The 20,464-nt window shown below is 42.0% G+C and overlaps 1 protein-coding gene across 2 annotated transcripts in view; it reads right to left on the bottom strand.

Annotated features, from left to right (window-relative positions):
- The window catches only part of QTMAN (queuosine-tRNA mannosyltransferase), a 148,058-nt gene extending 134,362 nt beyond the window's left edge, over positions 1-13,696 (bottom strand). The window contains exons 1-2 of one of the 2 annotated variants that reach the window (XM_075180933.1): positions 13,482-13,696; positions 12,518-12,725 (exon numbers count right to left, since the gene is read on the bottom strand). In XM_075180933.1, the coding sequence (XP_075037034.1) occupies positions 12,518-12,696 (179 nt within the window). In that variant the 5' untranslated portion in view covers positions 12,697-12,725; positions 13,482-13,696. Of the gene's footprint in view, positions 1-12,517; positions 12,726-13,438; positions 13,457-13,481 lie in introns of those variants that run through there. The other variant, XM_075180934.1, reaches the window with a different exon arrangement.
- Between the last annotated feature and the right edge of the window lie 6,768 nt (positions 13,697-20,464).

Below are 20,464 nucleotides of genomic sequence, written 5' to 3'. Positions count from 1 at the left end.
TTCCTCCTCTTGTAAAAGGATCCCCCACCTGCTTTCTAGAAAACTCTAGGTGAGATGTCACGTAAGTTTTATTCATCAGTTTTCATTTTGCCAAACTCCTATGAAGAGCAGATATCGGAAGTGCCCCAACCTTATTGTTGTCCCATGGGCAGTTTCTCCCATCTTTGCCACTGTAACTCTGCCAGAGTTGCCATAAACAGATTGGCGGCCTCCCAACAAGCGTCCTTCTTGCACAAAAGCTCAGTTTTGGAGGTTAGCCTGTTCTAGACACATTCACAGTTGTACCATATTCTCTCCAATCCTTTCTAGGCTTGAGAGTGCATTGATGGATATACAAAAAATCTTTGAAGTCTCCTCGTGTCGTCTCCCTGCCTCTTGCTTTTCTATAACTTAGCTTTCCTTTGAATGTTCTTTGATCTTCATAATGAACCTCTTTAGGAAACGCACTAACCAACTGTGGGACCTCCCACAAACCGATGTATTTATTTGTAAGTCTATTGAATCACTTTAATTGTACACAGGCGGACTCCAATCTATTATGTGATCTCTGAAGACAGATGACTGCACCAAGGATTATATAGATCTATCTTAGCAAAAGAGATATATTCCTCTATATTTAATTATTGTCTTTTTTATTTGTATCTAATTGAGAAAAAAAACTTTATTGTTGCTTTGTCATTACAAAGCATTTCGTGCAGACCAGTGGTAAGAATTCCAGAACAAATACATTGTGATTCTATCCATATCTATAAGAAATCATAAATACAAAGATAAATATATACATACATATATATATATATATATATATATATATATATATATATATATATATACACACACACAATATATATCATATATAGTATAATAGCAGTTCTGAATCTACACATTGCCTTTTAGTTTAATCAATCCATTTAACCACCATCTCTTTCAGCAGTATTCTTCTGAACATCCCCCCGCCTCTGTGGTGTAACATGCTTGCAGTTTGTCTTTAAAATAAACTTTTCAGACTTCAGGGAGTAAATGCAGCTGAACACTTCCCCCCCCCAGGGTTATTTTAAGGGCCGGGGTTTGTTACAAATAATATCTTTTATCCATATGAAGTCACCTGGGGGGCAGTATACAATGTTACACACTATTTTTATTTGTACAAGATAAGTTATCAGAGCTATTAGGAGCATAAACTTGAAGCTACGCTGCCATGTATAGCCTGCGTGTGCCCTTGGCTTCTAAGACACTGCTCCTGGGAGGTGGTGGGAAGGGGGGAGGGGGGGGGGGAGGGGGCAGCATGATTTAAAAAAAAAAAAAAAAGACATAGCTTTACACTGAAATGCTTCTCAAACTAAAGCTAAACAAAAATTGAATTTAGAAGATGTTACATGACTTTGTAATTACATTATGGGTAATTATATATATTTATTTCACAATGTCATCAAACTTTCATTATGGATTTTTCTGGAGTTTCTGGAGTCTTGGTAAAGGTCGTTTAATTGTTCTCTACCATTTTTTATCCTGTATGGTCTATTGTTTGTTGTATGTACGGCGCTGCGGAAGTTTTCTGGAGCCTTATAAATAAAGGATAATACTAATAATATGCCACAAGATACCGATATCATAACTTTTATTTCTTTCAATTGAATTGTTTGCTTGTGACCCCTGAATAGAGCCACGTGTTAAAATATGTGCAGAAGCTGGCAAGGCATACTGGGACTTATAGTTCCACAACTGCCAACGGGACACAAGTTGTCTTAGCCTGCTGCACATCATCCATTGATCCAATCACCTTAAGGATTCCAATGAGTCCTTCTGCCACCTGTTCTAACAGAAGGTTCTTGTGTTTAGAACACTGGTGAATAGATAAATCCGTGATGGGCAGCCCGATACACCTTAGGGGCCACATGGGTGGCCCTCTAAACTTCAAAAGGGCCGCACATCACCCTTAACCTCAGTAATAAGTTAAACAAGACATTTAGTCAAAGAACGAGACACCTATCTGTACTAACTTATCAGCAGGAATTTTAGACAAGAGCTCTGACGAGAAATTAACAAGGAGCCGGGGATCCGCACGGGAAGGGTCTGTTGCCCATCACGGAGATAATTGGTGAGCGATTGTGTTCTACTGACAGACATCCACATTTCACCAAATTTGTCCTCTGCCACCTGGAAAAGTGGCTCGCAGTCATCATCCCAAATCCTTCCAAAGGTGTTCGATGGGGTTGAGATCAAGGCTGTGCGGGACAGTCAAGTTCTTCCCACCAAAATTGGGAAAGCATTTTCTGATGGTTCTCGCTTTGTACACGAGGATATGATGAAACAGAAAAGGGTCTTCCCCAAACTGTTGCCACAAAGTTAGAAGCATTTAATTCACTAAAAAAATCATTGTATGCTGTAGCATTAAGATTTCCCTTCTCTCCAGGCCAAACCATGGAAAACAGTCCCAGACCGTTATTCCCAAACTTTACAGATGGCAGTACCCATTCGGGTAGAAAGCACTCGCCACATCCTGACTCGTGGTGAACCATGATTCGTCACTCCAGCCATGGAAACCGAATCCCAACGAACAGTTCTTGTGCTGATGTTTTTTCCAGAGGAAGTTTGGAACTCAGCACTGAGTGCTGCAAAAGAGGACAGAGAATTCTAACGCGCTTCAGCACAATCCTGTTCTGTGAGCTTGTGTGGCCTAACGCTCTTGGTGGAAAGGTGGCATCCTACAACAGTGCCACATTAAAAGTCACCGGGCTCTTCAATATGAGCCATTCTACTGCTAATGTGTTACTATGGAGATTGCTGGCTGTATGCTTGATTTTATGTACCTGTTATCAATGGCTGCGGCTGAAACGGCCAACTATACTAATCAGAAGGAAACTCCACAGACTTTTGGCCATGTAGTGAATATTGCAGTGAAGCTTGCAATCTAATTTTCCCTATGCAAACTGACAACAGTGCCAATGGATCCCTTATGTCTCAAACTACCATTGTCCCATAGATTGTAAGCTTGCGAGCAGGGTCCTCTTATCTCTCTGTCTGTATGTATTACCCAGTATTGTTTTATTAATGTTTGTTCCCAATTGTAAAGCGCTACGAAATCTGCTGGCGCTATATAAATAAATAATGACGATGAGTGTTAGGTTTGTTGGCTCCTGACTACATTTATCATCATCATCGATTGGGAACAAACATTAATAATACAATACTGGGTAATACATACAGACAGAGAGATAAGAGGACCCTGCTCGCAAGCTTACAATCTATAGGACAATGGGAGTTTGATACACAAGGGATCCATTGGCTCTGTTGTCAGTTTGCATAGGGAAAATTAGATTGCAAGCTTCAGTGGGGCAGGAACTGATGCACTGAATAATGCTCTGATTTACAGTGGATAACAATAAATAATAATAATAAGACTGTTCTACTGTTTCTTTATTCAAAATAAGCAGAGTCAATGTAAAATACACAGCTCTCTTAATGCTTTCATGTTTTTTAAAATCTTTTTTTTACTTGCACAACGGAACACATCATAAAAAACAAAAACGAAACACTTGGTACTTTTTTGTGCTTTTTACAATTTACGTAAAAATTAATTTTTTATTCAATGTAACGTAAGTGTGGCAGGAGGGAAAAACTTCATATAGAAGTACACTTTGCGTCACAAACATAAATAATTGCAGTTCAAATCTGTCTGGCCGTCATTAGCGAATGATCAAACAGGTGCTGGGCAACTTCTTGTGTTGAAAATAAAATTACCAGACTGTAAGCTCGAGGATATTAGGTAATTATCTACTTTAACACGTATACACCATCAGGACCTTACCCTCGCATGAACGTTTATTCTGTACTGTATACTCATAGCTGAAGCTCTTTGCAACGAGGTCAAATCATGAAGCAAACTAATAGATGTGTAGAACATGTTTAGTATGTGGTGATGAAAGGACACATTAGCTGTTCTTGTGTTGGAGCCGTGTACCTGGAACGCTGTAAGTTGATATGTGCGAGCATGCTGGACACACCTGTTCCAAAAGGGATGACGCATCAATCTAAATTAACACCGTTTAAGTCACTTTCGGCTTCCTGTCTGGGGTTAGGTCATCGAGGACAGATGGTCGGAGTCTGGGTGAAAAAAGACTTTTAAAGATCGGGGCTAAAGGAAACGCGCGACTCTGCCATTTTCCTAAAATGTTTAGCAATTCCAGAACACACATAACTTTTATTTCTGGAACTTGTTCTAGAGTTCTACACCGGATACGGAGAGCGGCTTGTGATGTGATCTAGTCTCCGCTGAGTTAATATATTACAAGTCACGTGAGAAAAGAAAAAAATATTATTTTAGTATGTAAATGTGAATAAGGGCTTTAAAGAATATTTTGAATACAGAGAAGAAGCAGCATAAAATTCAGATGGTTTCACTGAACAGATTATTCTCCATAAGGAGTTCTCCAAACCATGCGGAAAAAGAGATAGACAGTCCTTAGGTCACCACTTACACTAAGCAAAGTAAAGGTAGTTACACACTTGGCGCCCTTTAAACGCTGCATATATCTGCTGTTCATGTCTACGCACTGCAGGCAGCGTAAACATTGGTTCCCTGTCTCACTACTGTGTATTTGTGGCTTGAATTGCTGCGCACAATCGTTCTTTTTGATAGTTTTTAATAGCGTACCCCAGAATGTGCCCATATATCCGATTTATACAGATATATTACATACTCACTATATTGGGTGCACCCTGCTACCCTCATTGTTTAGTTAATTAGACTGCGGTAGGTATAGCTATTCACGCTGGGCATTCGAAATTCCCTGACGATAACACAATAAGACTATGGTAGGTGGTGGGAAGGGAGGACAATATACAAAGCTTTCATCTAATTCATTCATATAGGATTTAAAAAACAGTGTGAAGTGAGACGTTCGGGTGGACGGAGTCATGTTGGGAGGTTCTATTTCCGGTGAGACTATAACATCTGCCACAAAAAGGTTCAAAGGGACCTCCGTACAATAAAAAATAATATGTATATTACTAGTAATAAGACAATTTGCATATTATTGATATCAAGTGCCCTGCTGCCTTCCGCTGGTAAAAATACGAGGGGGCGGACCTAGACTTTTTCTTGGGGTGTGGGAGGATTTAGCATAACCACGCCCCTCCTACACTCTGATTGGTTGACCCTAGTTGACCCTATCCACTCCTTCACTTTGATGGCCTCTCTCGGCCGCAATTTAAAGGTATGTGAAGTGCTGTTGGGGGGAGGGGGGAATCTGCCACTGATGCGAAGGGACAGAAAATCGAATTGAATCAGCCCCCACGGGGTAAAAGTGAATTGAAAACTAACAAGCAACTTAGACACGTTGCAGTGATGTATTTTTACCATGTTTTCCATGCGCTTTTCTCGTGTTTTAAACTACCGTGCTGGTAGCGTGCATTTAACGCATGGCAAATAGGCAGTACCGCGTTCTACAGTGTTAAGCACTGCACTAACATTTTAGAACGCAGAGGTGGGAACGGCACCAGTGACTCCTATGTGACCTATTTCTAGTGCGCTTTTCACACGCTTAGTAATGATTGAAATGTGCAAAACAAAAACAAAAAAAAGAGCATAGGTGTCGAAAAGCTTTCAGTCCTACAGAGGAGATTCAAATGTTTTGAACCATAAAGCAGTAGGAAAATGAATGCAAGTATTTGTAAATAATCTTATTATTGAGGTATATTATTTAACACAAACAACAAAACGAGTGGCATCCAGCACTTATCAATGAGCCTTCTGTCCTACTCTTTCCCCCATAAACTGCTCTGTGCTAGTAACAAATACCACGATTCCAGAATTTCAGGGCAGTTTCGTTGCTATTTTTATGAGGATACACTGCACCAACAAGTAGAGCTTTACAATTATATCATAGGAAAGTTTGCACACGACAAAAACAAATCTTGAAAGAAAAAAAAAAATACCAACTGTAACTTGTCGTTACAACGTTATCATTTAGATGTTTAAAAAGCCAAAACGCTGACATCAGATCTTCTATCAGATCAGAATGAAGAAAACACCACAGATAACCATTAAGATACATTTGTATCACTGGATAGTTTGCCGGCGTTCTACATTCTGCATTTCGTGGGATCTCTAAAATGTAGGTAATCCAATGACTGACAATGAAATTATGTTAGGTCAATGTAATTTAAGTTTAACTAATGGGGTGTGTGTCTGTGAGTAATGTCTGATTAGCTTATTACAGCCAGCACAGGATGTCTTGTGATGCTGACCTTGAAGACAGAGATAACCTTGTGATTTGCTGGAGGACACGGCTGTGATCGAGATGAAAGTACATGCCAGAACATTTTTTAGATACATGTCAAAAATGCCCCGAAACTTTCACCACCGCAAAAGCTCAGACTTGAACCAGACCTTCACACGAGATGTACACATTGTATACATTTCTCTCCAAATTGATTTCATGCCGTCATGACAACTGGGGCGAAATACACAAAACCAAGAAGGCTGCTCTCTTTTTTTTTTTGAAAAAAAAATAATCTGATGCAGTATAATGTTGTGTTATTTACTACGTTGTTACTGTCTAACATCATCTAAAAGTAACAATTACAATAACTGATGACCTTTATTATCAATTCTGTCATATATGGGCAGCTGGCCACCCACTAGTTGTTATCCAAAAATTACTATCTAATCCCCCCCTTCCCATCCAAGGCACCAGAAATAAAATAAATGTGAATAATAATGATGGCTACAATTATTTACGGACATATTGTATCACATGCTGTTTTCAAATTTGTCCAGAAATGAAAGTAGAACCAGCAATTAAAAGGAAAGAGGAAAATTAGAATGTATACAGGGTTTATAATCCTACACAAGCTGAAAATCATAGCTATGTATGTAGTTTCAGGGGGAAATCTGATTCTTGCTTAGCCTCACTATTTTCTTACTAACTACTTCTACGAAAATATAACTTCTTTTAAGCCTTCAGTAACTGTACTGAAAGTAGGCAGGCCTGCTCCAAAGGCATCCGATGGTAAGAGAAATATCAAATTTGCCCTTCTATAATTATCATATATTTATTAGAGAAGCTCAGGCTCGGTTCCCCAAGAACCGAACACACCTGAACTTAGGAGATCCGAGTACCGAGCCAGCTCGGTACTTTCGCGCGCCCTCGGAATTGAAAACGAGGCAAAACGTTGATACGTCATCGGATCTCGCGAGCTTTGGATTCTATAAGTACCGTCCTCCACGGCGATCTAGCGCCATTTAACAGAGGTACACAGAAGGGGTTGCACAGTTCTTGGCAGTCTCTAGTGCAGTTGGGCAGCATCATAGGTAGAAAAGAAAGAGGATGGGTGGCAGTGTTCTTCAAAGTCTCCAGTGACATTCAGGAGAGCTCCCTTGCTAATTGTCATTGCTGAGATACAAATAATAGGAATGGCAGGCTTGATCTTCTAAATCTGCAGTCACATTGTACTGTGTTATATAGGTAACATACAAAGAGGAGAGCTCCATTGCTAATTGTCATTGCTGAAATACAAATAATAGGTCTGGCAGGCTTGGTTTTCTAAATCTGCAGTCAAATTGTACGGTGGTATATAGGTAACACACAAAAAGGAGAGCTCCATTGCGAAGTGTCATTGCTGAACTACAAATACTAGGCCTGGCAGGCTTTTCTTCTGAATTTGCAGTCAAAGTGTATGGTGTTATCAAAATGGATTCCCAGCAGTACACAGAAGACTAGGAGCACCAAGCAGCTGCTGGCACCAGTCATGATGATAGTAATCCCTCTACGTCATCTGCTAAAGCCTATGTTAAAGTGCATAGTGTTTTTAAGTCAGGGAAACAAAAATTAAAAAAAAACACCTTTAACCTTGGTCAAGATAAAAAGACCTGTAACAATCTACATCCAAAGAATGGTGGAGGATTAATTTTAATTTTTTTGAACGGTATAAAGACAACAGTTTTATTAACAAAAAACAACGTTGCTTGCAGAAGTAATGTAAGCATGGATGTCTAAATAGATGTGTATATGTATTACCTCCCACTTTGCTGCTGTTTCATCAAGTATTTGTAATCTGCACTTCACGTCAAAGGTACCCAAATTTATTATAATTTTTTGGGAATTGGGACCAATTCGACGATCAGTGATGAACTGTTTGCTGTGAATTACAATGGATCTTTTTAGTGCATTGTCTGGCACCAAGGATTGGTCTGGGTCTGATAAAAGCACGCATTCGGGGGGGTCAGCGCTCGTTGCCATGTATTAGCTGTAGAATTACCCCAGTTATCCAAGGAATGGGTGGAGCGATTAAATGAACCATAACTGATTTCATGATCCAAGGACAATTCCATCTTGAACCACTTTTCTTTTCTGCCACTGCTGTGTGCCAATGTGTCCTAGATGTGCTAGGAACTGCCGTGTGTTTGTGTCATTGCTCTGTCGCTTACCATCCAGCCAGGTCGCTGCAGTATTTGTTTAAAAGTGTATGAAAGTGTATGAAAATAATATTGTGACCTGTGAGGTGGTCATAATTGACTGCAAATGACTTGAATTTAGTGTTATTGAGGTTAATAATAATGTAGGGGGGGGGGGGGAAAGCAAAAATATGTGATTTTAGCAAAAAAAAATTGGGATTTTAGTAAAAATCAGGAACCAAAACACGAAGTTAATCCAGATCCAAAACCAAAACCAGAACACAGGGGTCAGTGAACATCTCTAATATTCATGCCTCCCAACATGCAAGTTCCTGGCAGCAGAACAGGGGGTGTGGCCAGGTCTCAATGGGGGGCAATGGAGGATTGGCCACGCCCTCAGAGGGCTTCCTAGTGCTATAAAGCGCTAGGCTGCCCGTTATCTATCTCCCTTCCCCCAGAGACCTAAATTTGGGACTGTCCCTCTGACAGTTGGGAGACATGATATATTTACTGTCAGGTTTTGACCCTGACATTGCAGATTTCAGTTAAATTTAGTTTGCACTGCTTCACAAAACTAGGAGCACCTGTTTAGGAAGAAACACCCTCACCCCATCCGCCTCCTCCCATTAGCCGTTGCACACTTCTGGTTTCCGTAAAGGCTGATGTCTTGCTCCACAAACCCATGAGGAATTGAGCTGCCCATGTGCAATAAGGTAAAATAGTCATAGCAACAATGCACTTATCCTTATTACAATTTGGGTGTCCGGAGTCTGAGATTGTCGTCATCTGAGTTTCTGACCTGCCCCTGTGTATCAATCCACATACTACATTTCTGCACAGAAAGTCTGTCAAGTCTGTAAAGCTGTCACTCACACTCTGCCTGCTCAGTCTGAGAAGCACCTCCCTCCAAACTGCTGAAGAAGGTAGAAAATATACAATGGTGGAATCATATTTAGTTAAGTAAAACACAGCCTCAGATATATATTAATTTCAAACCGTGGCTTTACTTAAATTTACATGTGATATTAATATAGGTTTAATTTACATTTACAATAAATTCTGATTTTAGAATCACAGGTTCTAGAAAATATTAATCTTTCCCCTAAAATCGATATAACTTTGCTATTAAATGATTCATTTTAAAAAATCATCCCATGGTCAGGTTGTTTAGAAAGATGCCAACTATGATAATGAGACCAACAGATGTTGACGATCAAAGCGCAATTCACTTGCAGTGCTTTCCAAAACATCCCATAACCCATTTTACGTGTCATTTAAAAGCATTGAATTATTTAAAACACATACAGAATCATAGCATTGCTGTCCCTGGTTTAATACTTGTGGGCATTTATTTGTTTTTCCAAAAGACACAACAGACACAAGACACAGAAAACAATGGATTTAAAATCTAAAAGTATTTAAAGCTACACTAACAATGATGTAAACAAAATGTACTAAGGTGCCCCTTCCCCTAACTGGACCCCCGGAGGCTCCAACATGCCGTCGTTTATTTCCTGGAGCTGTCATTTCTGCAATAAGGAACCAGAAATCAATTTTGTTTACCAACTTTAAATGACAGAAGCAAGGGGGGTGAGCAAGATTCCCGGCCAATCGCGTGCCACAATCTGCTGTGATTGTTCCTCCCCCTTCATAGGCAAACCGAGGGGGATGGGGGGGTTCTAGTGCCTGGAAACCCCCCTCCAAGCCTGGGGCAGTGTATAATTGAGGTGGCTGGACCCTGCTCCCTCTTCAGACAGCTCTGCTTTAAAAGGGAGAGCTGCGTGCACCTAACAGTAGTGCACGCATTGCCCATGTATATTATGGGGATAGGAAGAGTTGGAGAGCAGCCAAGCACTGTCTAAAATTATAGCCACACCCCCATGCATGCTAGTCACGCCCACTGGTGGCGTGGTGTGGAAACCCCCCTCTACAAATCCTGTGTTTGCCCCTGCTCTTCAGGTTTTTGGACCAGGGCTGATACAGTAACGGAGCAGCCTCGGGGACCTGGCAAAGGTAGTAGTGCAGCTTTAAGCACTTTTCATGTATACATATGACCATTCTCATTTCTACAGTGTATAATTATAGGAAGTGAAATAGAACTTGCCGAGTCAACTGTCAATCATGGGGTTCTGTGTTCTACATAAAAACATCACAGCCTGTTAAATTTACTAAACACAACAGCTTAAGAAAATAGATACTGGCCACATCATCCAAATCTCAGCAGTCATCTTACATGTTGATCTCTTAAATAGAAAATATAGAAAAAAAAGGTCTGTTCAAAGCACAACTGACTTATCCTATATAGCGTGCAATTGATGTATTTAGCACTAGTTAGATGTGCACTGTCAGATATCAGCCAAGTAGTGCCACACATCCACTTGCAAAAAAATGGGGTCTCTTCTTCTGGGACCCCAAATTTCTGCTAAGGAAGAACCCTTATACATACTTGCCAACTTTGGAGATCACCAAAGTTAGTCGTGTCTTGGGGCGTGACCACGCTAATTGCATCATTAGGCCCCATCTCCTGCCATACAATACCAATTTCAGCCTATTATAGCAGGGGCCAGGATGACTCAATTGGCCCCACCCACTTCACCAACGAAATGGGCAGGATTTGGGAGGTTTCGAGAGCTCCAAAGAATTCGGGAGTCTCCCGAACATTCCGGAAGAGTAGGCAACTATGCCTTTGTAGCGATCACTTCTCCACTCTGGAGAACACAAGATTGCTGCGAGCCACAGATCATTCATACAGACTTTAAAATATAGTGAGCCCGGCTGGTGTTGGGGGGTAACTGTCTGCACTAATGCTCGGCTCTCTGCAATTATGGATCCCTCCAGTGCAGGAAAAGGGGGTTTGAGGGCCCACCAGTGGATCCCATAGTAAGAGCATGAATGGCTACTATCATATTTATTTACCAACCACTAGGACTACTGAATGTGTTTTCTCGCTCTGATTTGAATAGAATGCCACTGATAATCAGGAGACGATGCCAATAAATAAGAGGAAGGAGACCGATAAAACAGGATCATTAGCAAAAAAACATAACATCTGGAACTAAGACAAGTATGGTACTTTCACATGTACAGTTGTATTAGTAAATCTTGATTCAAGAAAACCTTGAAGAAACCATTGCAGTTTCAAGTGGGGATGACAAGTTAAATTGAAATATGTGTTTAAAATAAGAAAAGGCAGTCACTTAGAGGATTACTTGCACATGCAACAGTCAGGACCAGTCACTTCAACACCATTGTGAAACAAACGACCGTCTGGCTGTATTGGGATTATTTGCAAGGTAAAATATGTGACAATACATCTTAAATGGCCATTATCACTTTATACATTCTAAATTCCGAAAGAGGGACTCCGTGATAAACGTAATCCCCCTTATTCCTGCCTATTGGTAGATTGTGGCTAGCAACTAACACTTCCTGCAGACCATCAAGCTTTGATGTTAAAAGAAAGAGGATGGAACGGTGTCCTGATTGGATCACTATCAATAACATTATTTGTGCCGATTGGCCAGTTGTCTGCATTTGTCACAAAGATGGGAAATTACATTTAACATTATATCTTTCTATTGGTGTACCAGCAAGGTGCAATTGAGGAGGGGGATATTGGCTTGCCATGAGTCCAGACTCAGGATTGCAAAATAAGCCCCTATATCCAATCCATCCTGGTGAATCTAAGGAGCTAGGGAAAATATGCTATTGACCGTATCAGTCATTTAAAACCAAATGTATGAAACCCACAAACTGCATGGCTGCAGTTCTTACAAGGCAGAAATGGTGGACTCATATGAACTTATCACGATACAACACGTGTCTTTCACGGTTGGCCAGTTTTAAATGACTGACCTGGTCGACCCTCATAGTAATGCATTTCCCATGGCTATTTGTCTGCTTCCTGCACTTGACTTCCCATTTTGCTTGTAAGAAGAGGTAGTGGTAATTAAAAAGAACTTATTTCCAGTGGTATATTATATCTCTTAAATAAAGAAGTTTTGCAGTTGTGAGTGACACCAGACAACAGCTGCAATAAGAGTGGGTGGACTTGTGCAGCACAGCAGACATCCCGATGATACTTCAATGACATATTATTTCATTAATATATAATGTTACCTGTAAGTATCACTGGGTGGAACAGCTTGCATGAAGTACAGAGCAGCTGTGCGAGCCCTCCAGTGCCATTTTTTAGCTGGGAGACTATACAGAACACACCCTTCAATTTCTTCTTTAAGTACGTCCATCAGTTGCTTGTGGGACCCTCCGTAAAATGCCTCTATCAAAAGTTTGCTCATGTTGGGGTATTTTCAATCTTCTCCAATCTCTGCAATGTACAGGGGTTAGAGCCAAGACATCATTAAGTCCTCCATGCATTGTGATCTATGCATATGGCTATCTCTGCAAGCTAAAACTTATAGGCAGGACGGCTTGTATTGTAAATAAAACATATGCACAGCATAGGACAATGGTTATATTTGAATACTCTGCACCGAGATGATGTATAATTTAAGAACAGTTCAATTTATTCAGCAGTAAACATATGGAGCAGGGACTGATGCGAGTTCTCTTTGTACAGCGCGGCGGAATTAGTGGCGCTATGTAAATATATAGTGATGATGATGCTATATAACAAAAAATTAGGATACAGCACTATGATCAGAATACATCAAATTAAAATTGTAATAGAAAATTAATATGAATGCAACTGTACAAATATATCAAAAATCTATAGGTAAAAATATATGTATACACTAAACCAGACTTAGGGTAATATGGCTTAATAACTATGTGGAACTACAGGCTCTAGCATGCACTATTATATAAACATATAGGCTACTTGTGGCTTCCCAGCTTTCATGGAACCACAAGTCCCAGCATGCCTTGCTGGCAGGCATGGTAAAATTAACCGTCCTCGCATGCTGAGACTTCCAGTTCCACAACAGCCGGCCAACCACGTGACCAGGAACATCCGGGTACACGGTGGCGGCAGGCTCAGGCACGGCCGGAACACGTGACCCGGGGGTATAGAACAGGTACCGTGCGGACGGAATAAGGTACCTGGATCTAGACTGGACTCTACCTGCGCATGCGTTCACGTCATAAGCCCCGCCCCACCGCGAGGCCAAGCCGCTGCAGCAGGATCTGCCTGGTAGCTCCTCCCCTCCTGAAACGCAGAAGAGGACGTCTGGAGGGGAAATTAGGGGCGGTCCAGATGTGGCATCATGAAGAGGGCGGGGTTAAGCTCCAGCACAGTCTGGGTATCTCCCATATAGCAGCATTGCATAGAGACCCGTACTGCAGTGGGGAGGAGGGGATGTCAGGGGTCGTACTGGGGAGAAGGGGATGAGAGAGGGGTCGTACTGGGGAGGAGGGGGACGAGAGAAGGGTCCTACTGGGGAGGAGGGGGGTGAGAGAGGGGTCGTACTGTGGAGGAGGGTTATAGAGAGGGGTCATACTGGGGAGGAGGGGGATGAGAGAGGGGTCGTACTGGGGAGGAGGGTTATAGAGAGGGGTCGTATTGGGGAGGAGGGGGGATGAGAGAGGAGTCGTACTGGGGAGGAGGGTTATAGAGAGGGGTCGTACTGGGGAGGAGGGGGATGAGAGAGGGGTCGTACTGGGGAGGAGGGGGATGAGAGAGGGGTCGTACTGGGGAGGAGGGTAATAGAGAGGGGTCGTATTGGGGAGGAGGGGGGATGAGAGAGGAGTCGTACTGGGGAGGAGGGTTATAGAGAGGGGTCGTACTGGGGAGGAGGGGGACGAGAGAGGGGTTGTACTGGGGAGGAGGGGGACGAGAGAGGGGTCGTACTGGGGAGGAGGGGATGACAGGTCGTACTGGGGAGGAGGGGGACGAGAGAAGGGTCGTACTGGGGAGGAGGGGGACGAGAGAGGGGTCCTACTGGGGAGGAGGGGATGACAGGTCGTACTGGGGAGGAGGGGGACGAGAGAAGGGTCGTACTGGGGAGGAGGGGGAGGCACGGTGGTCTTTGACAGCCTGTGGCTATTACGGTACATATGGCTTATTAATTGTAATCTCTGGGGGCTGTATTTGTCACTTAAACAGTGGAAGCTTCTTGCATTGACTTTAGCCCCCTTTTTAGACTGAAAAGAGCATGTGATTAAAAGGGATGTATCATTTTGGACAAACCACCCTGGGTCATATATCCTGCTCCATATGGGGGGTCTACCACCCATGTAGCCGGGACATGGGTTGCACAATCCTGACTCAATCCGTCTAGTTCTCCTGTAGTTACATATAATTCTGTTGAAGAGTCCTGGGCACGTTGTGGGATTGTGGCTTTGGGCAATAGGGGTTACTGGGTGGACCCTCCTAATTGTTACATTTTAAAATGTTTTGCCAGGAAGAAGTACATTGAGAGCTACCATATGGGTTGCTGGTTATATTAAGTTTAGAAAATCCTCTTTTACCAGGGACATCAGGCTGTTTTTATTTTTTACACCAACCAGTAGGACCAGAGATATCACAGAGTTACCACTGCTGTACCGAAGATACTTACCCAATATTCTTTCTTCCAACAAACTACCTCAATCTTCGCTCAAGTTAAAAATTCTCCAGGATGTAACACTTGGAGAATATAGAGGTGGCAGCCTCCAGCATAGTATCTCAGGGGGCAGCACTGGTAGGGTGATGGTTGGTTGAGGTGAAAATACTAATTTCGTCCGAATACCCCTTAAAACACATATCGCAGTACAGCATAAGAATCAATGCAATTTACGGGCTTGGGTTATATATGTGCATTTGCCATGAGTTATTAAACATGCATTCATGCCCATGGTTGTTTGCCATAAGGTTTTAAATCCAGTTTGTCTATGGTGAAACTACTATTGGCAGACATGCGTATTTTAACAAGCCCTAATACTATCAGTGCAGCTCTTGTAAATGCTCTTTCATCTTTGCATGTGATATATTGTTACCATTCCCATATATGTCACCACCATATTAAGTAGCCCTGTACAGAGAATATGTAATTGATCCAATCGGTGCCTGCCTCATTGCAACTTACAGTCTAAATTCCCCACCACACATATCACAGACACATTGAGAACATACAAACTCCACACAGGTCCTGGTTGGAATCGAACCCATAACCCCATTGATGGGAGGCAGCAATGCTAACCACTGCGCCACCAGTTTATACATCGATCTGGTCAGGCTATCCTACTTTTAATATTTTTAAATTTTGTTGCCCTTCAACATGTACTAATTATGAATGTTTTAGAACTGGTTTTGAAACCCTGCGCAGAAACAAGATGACGAAGCATAAGTAGCAAGACATCCACAAATCGGGTAATAGATTAATTTTTACATTTTTTAATAAGGAATTAGACATTAGCTAGAAACAGCAGTGGAGTGGGGAGCATATAATATGTAAATATTCATCTCCATAGTGACATAATAAAACGCAAGAATTGACCACCGTTGTCCCGCAGAAACCGTTCTGCGGAACATCCTATTTCTGGAACAGTAGCATCTGCAATATCAGATACGAATGAAAGAGGCATTTGGACCATTTATTGTTTTACACTTATGAGGGGATGCTAAAAAAAAGAAAAAAAAAAGTACGTCCGAGCGGAGCTTTTTGCAATCAATACATTTCTGACACCTGGTAAAGTGATGATGCTTCAACTTAATCTGTGAGAGGTGTGATGATGATCTGGAAGTGCCCACAGATAGCCAGTTCTACGTATAATTCTATATTCATCATCCCCAAACCTTTAGATTATGTCATTTACTTAGATCAGTTCTTTGCTGTTTTAAAGTGGACTTCTCTCTTTTGTTTCTTTTAGGTGTGAAAAAAGGACACCTCTTCTGTAATGAACTTCTCGGCTGCTCTGTTTGAGCGGAAGTGTGTATAATCTTCACACAGGCAGAGGCTTTTAGCGTTTGCGGTCGCTGTGTCGCTCAGAATTAGTATCACCTGTGTTAGCCGCATCAAGCCACAGAGAGCTTTCAGTGCTATGAAAACATGTTATGGGCATTTTAGGCTTAACTAGAGGTGAGAAGAGGCTTCGTCGTTTAGAGCTTATGCGCGGTGAGAAGTTAGACAACACCAGTGACCTTAAACGTGTTGCAAAGTTGATGTGTGCTCTATTGAAGTGTGGGAGAGTGTAACATTCAGATGGCAAATGATTACAGAGAAGAGTCATCTCTCTGGCAATAATACCACGGGTTCTTTAGAATAGGTTATATGATGCACAGAAATGAATAACGGATAACACACAAGGACGTTAAAGGAGTACGACACTTGGCATATGAAGCCATGTAATAAAATGTTTTTTAAGATATATGTGACAGCAAAACGCGATGTGTGACAGATACTATCTAAGGCTTTTGCTGCTTCAAAATTATTTTCCTTTACCAGAGTGCTAGCCCACGGGTCTAACTGCAAGCAGTTAATTGCCTCTATTAGGTTTTATAGATATTTTATAATCCATTGTTATAAACAGCAATAGCTCCAATATATCTTGTTCTAAAACATTCTGCAAATGATCAAGACAAAATATAGTTAACGCAAATTATTTGTGCCATGTCAGTGGCCTGCCAACAAGAAGAGGCGATGGCCGGGCATGGAATTACTTTAACCGTACTTGCTGCAAACCAAAGAGGAACAAGTCTTGATGGTGGAAATTGATGTCAGTCCCGTAGGTCATCATCATCATCACCAGTTGGTGTTGTCAGCAGGAGTTATCAGCATAGCAGCAAGGTCAGAAATACAAGTCAGAATCAGAACTAGGGAAATAGCAAATCGGACAGAACCGGCCATGGGATATATGCCAGGTCGTCTACAGAGAGCTAATTAATGCGCAATTAGTGCAATGTCCTTCCTTATGTAGGGCTCTGAAGAGATCCGAGTTGCTATATGAAGAAATTAGTAGATATTGCCTGAAACAAACTGAATGAATGAGCAACTCCTTTCCAAGATAGAAAGGCACATCCAGAATGGTTAGGTAGGTGCACGAGTCCAGACAGCCCATTGTAATGTACCTGAAAGAGAGCACACAACACTCAAACGTGCTACCTTCCTTGCTCTACTGTGTATTTAGAACAGAGCAATAAAATCAGGTATAGGCAGTGGAATGGTATACAATACCGCTACTTTTCCTACTGCTTTGATTAAATGCTATCAAATTAAATTCACTTCCATTTTCCGTGGTGCGACTTATGAATTTCTATATTGCCATTTCTAAATTTCCAGTTTGACCGCTGGGTATAGCTTATAGCACCACGTGGTATTCATCATCATCATCATCATCAGCTATTTATATAGCGCCACTAATTCTGCAGTGCTGTACAGAGAACTCACATTAGTCCCTGCCCCATTGGAGCTTACAGTCTAAATTCCCTAACACACACTAGGGTCAATTTGATAGCAGCCATTTAACCTACTAATATGTTTTTAGAATGTGAAAGGAAAACAGGGTACTCGGAGGAAACCCATGCAATCACGGGGAGAACATACAAACTCCACACAGATAAGGTCACAGTTGGGAATCGAACTCATGACCACAGTGCTGTGAGGCAGAAGTGCTAACCACTGAGCCACCGTGCTAACCATTAAGCCTAGAATCCATTCTGTTCAGGAATGGCTCATCCACAATGTCCCCAGCCTTCCCATGATGCTCCAAATCTCACGGCCTGAATGTAAACCACTGTGGACGGAGGTTGTGTCGCAGCTTATCGGACAAGCCACACCAGGAACATCATGCAGATTCAGGAGCCGAAAGGAGATGAGTTTCTCCTAAACCTTGGTGGTCCTGAGACTTTGGTGGTCATGGAATACACTCCTTAAATATAGAATGTAGCGGAAATCTCCTTTAAGTATTGTTTGTTATAACAGTCAGGTATAACTTACTACCGTGGTCATAAAGCGGTTTAGCCTTAGCCTAAAAGCTTGCCACATACATATAGCAATATACTAAAGTGAACATCAGACCAACTATAATAAAACGTTTTACTAATGAGAAGCACTGCAGTCTTGATAAAAGTTTCCCATGAACAGACCGTAAAAAAAATACTTTGTAGTAAACTTAATATTTTGCAATACTATGATTTATGCCCACGTGAGTGAGCATTTACTGGATGCTGTATTTCAGATACTCTGATCGGTCCTACACCTGGCAGACGCCCGTCTTACATTCCATACAGCTGCCTCCCTCATTAGCAATAGGAAAGAAAAAGGTGTATCGTGTCAGTGTTACCGCTGTGAGCCCACACATATGAGACATTCATTCCACAAGCCATACATAACGGTGCACATAAGCCTACTTAAGACATCAACCTAACTCAAGTCAGCAGTCTGGATTAAATGATTTGTTGATCTGCCTGACCCACACATGTTCCTGTGTAACCTTTAGTATCTCCAAATTCAAACACTTTGGACAGCAAATTAGGCTGTTTTTTTGTTTTTGATGCTGTCGGAAACCAAAGCGACTTGGGGTTTCCCATCTGCTCTTACAGAAAATGTACATCTGATATGCAAACATCTCTGATTTACTATACGGCCACTTGCTTTGCATAGGCAGTAGGGAAACCCCATTTGAGGTTATTTTTTGTTTGTTATTGTTCAGTGAGATTTTCTGTCATCCCTTGCCTAGCCAGGAAGATTTATTTGTGAGCAATCTGACATCATGTCATTCATTTTCTTTCAAGTGTTCATTAGGTTGGAAGAAAGTAACTGTGTCATTTTATTTGTTTTATAGTGTATACACAGCTATCTGTGTCCTTTTTATGGAGGGGGGAGAAATGTAAATTATTACTACATTTAGAGGAATATTTATTAGCTAGCACATTTTTGATACAATAATTTTCATTCCTTATTGCAATGATAAGGAATGGAAGGTCATGAGCATTTATTAAAGGTGTTTTGCAGGAACAGCAGTCACAATAAACAGCTGTGCCGGCGTACACACGGTGGTAGGGCTGACGGCAAGTGTCGTAAGCTTGTAGAACAGGTCACAGAGGTCTTCGCCTATAGCAGCCGCCTTTCCCGTAGAGCTTAACGTGCTCACAGGTACTCAGGTGCCCCAGGTCTTAAGCTCAAAGTAGTACAAGTTTATGACACTACCGTAGCGCAGGCGAGGGCCAGGTGGTAGAATAGCTAAGTTCAAACAGGCCGTGGTCAAGGGGTACAGCAGGCAGCGGTGGTGTGGTCCAGGCAAAAAGTCAGGGCTGGTGGCAAACAACGAATCCAGGTAACAGGCAGAGATCGAGGTCACGGGCAATATAGCAGAGTCCAGTACTCGGTCCAAGGTCATACACAGCAAGATCAATCCAACAGGCAGAGAGGAGGAACAGAGAAGGGAGCAGGTAAGTATGCACGGAGCAGAAACTATAACCGGCAGGGAGCGAAAACTGGAAGTGACGCCCCAGTCGCCATGACGACGGCCGGGCCGCGTCTATGGGGTCAGAGCCGCCGCGACTTGTAACACACGATTTACCTATCTCCTCTATGGTCACTAACGCAAAGCGGCCACCTTTGCCACAGTAACCGGAGGGGACAGCAGGTAAGATGTAGGGATGGATCTTCGAATCCCTCTGCCGCAATGCTGTCCCCATAGGATTCAATGGCTATACACGTACAACTAAAGGAAGTAAAATACTGCTGTTGGTTATCTCGGCTGTTGCAAGCAAATGCACTCTCCACTTGTGGATTCAGCCCCCTCCTTCCCCCCCCATTTTTGACATTTTTAAGGAGAAACTATTGTTATGAGAATGGACTGGCTGGAAGCCTGCCTGATTGGTTTCCTATAGCAACCAATCAGATTCTAGCTGTCATTTTGTAGAATGCACTAAATAAATGACAGCTAGAATCTGATTGGTTGCTATAGGCAAAATCTCCACTTTTCCAAACCCGCAGTTTAGTAAATCTAGCCCCTTGTCTATTCCTATGAGAGAACAACTGCAGAAATTCTTTTGCCAAACTCTTTGGTATGAGACGAGAATATTTTTGCAAGTTCCACCTAACTCTCAGTGTCTGACTGCTCTCGGAACCCCGCTCTCTCCGTGTCTTTGTGCCTTGAATGTTATTAATACCGCCTTTAATG

Source organism: Mixophyes fleayi, chromosome 7 (genome assembly GCF_038048845.1).
Source record: "Mixophyes fleayi isolate aMixFle1 chromosome 7, aMixFle1.hap1, whole genome shotgun sequence".
In the NCBI taxonomy this organism is placed as follows: Eukaryota; Metazoa; Chordata; class Amphibia; order Anura; family Limnodynastidae; genus Mixophyes; species Mixophyes fleayi.
The sequence above is the reverse complement of the archived record's forward strand: the minus strand, read 5'-3'. Positions and strand labels throughout refer to the sequence as shown.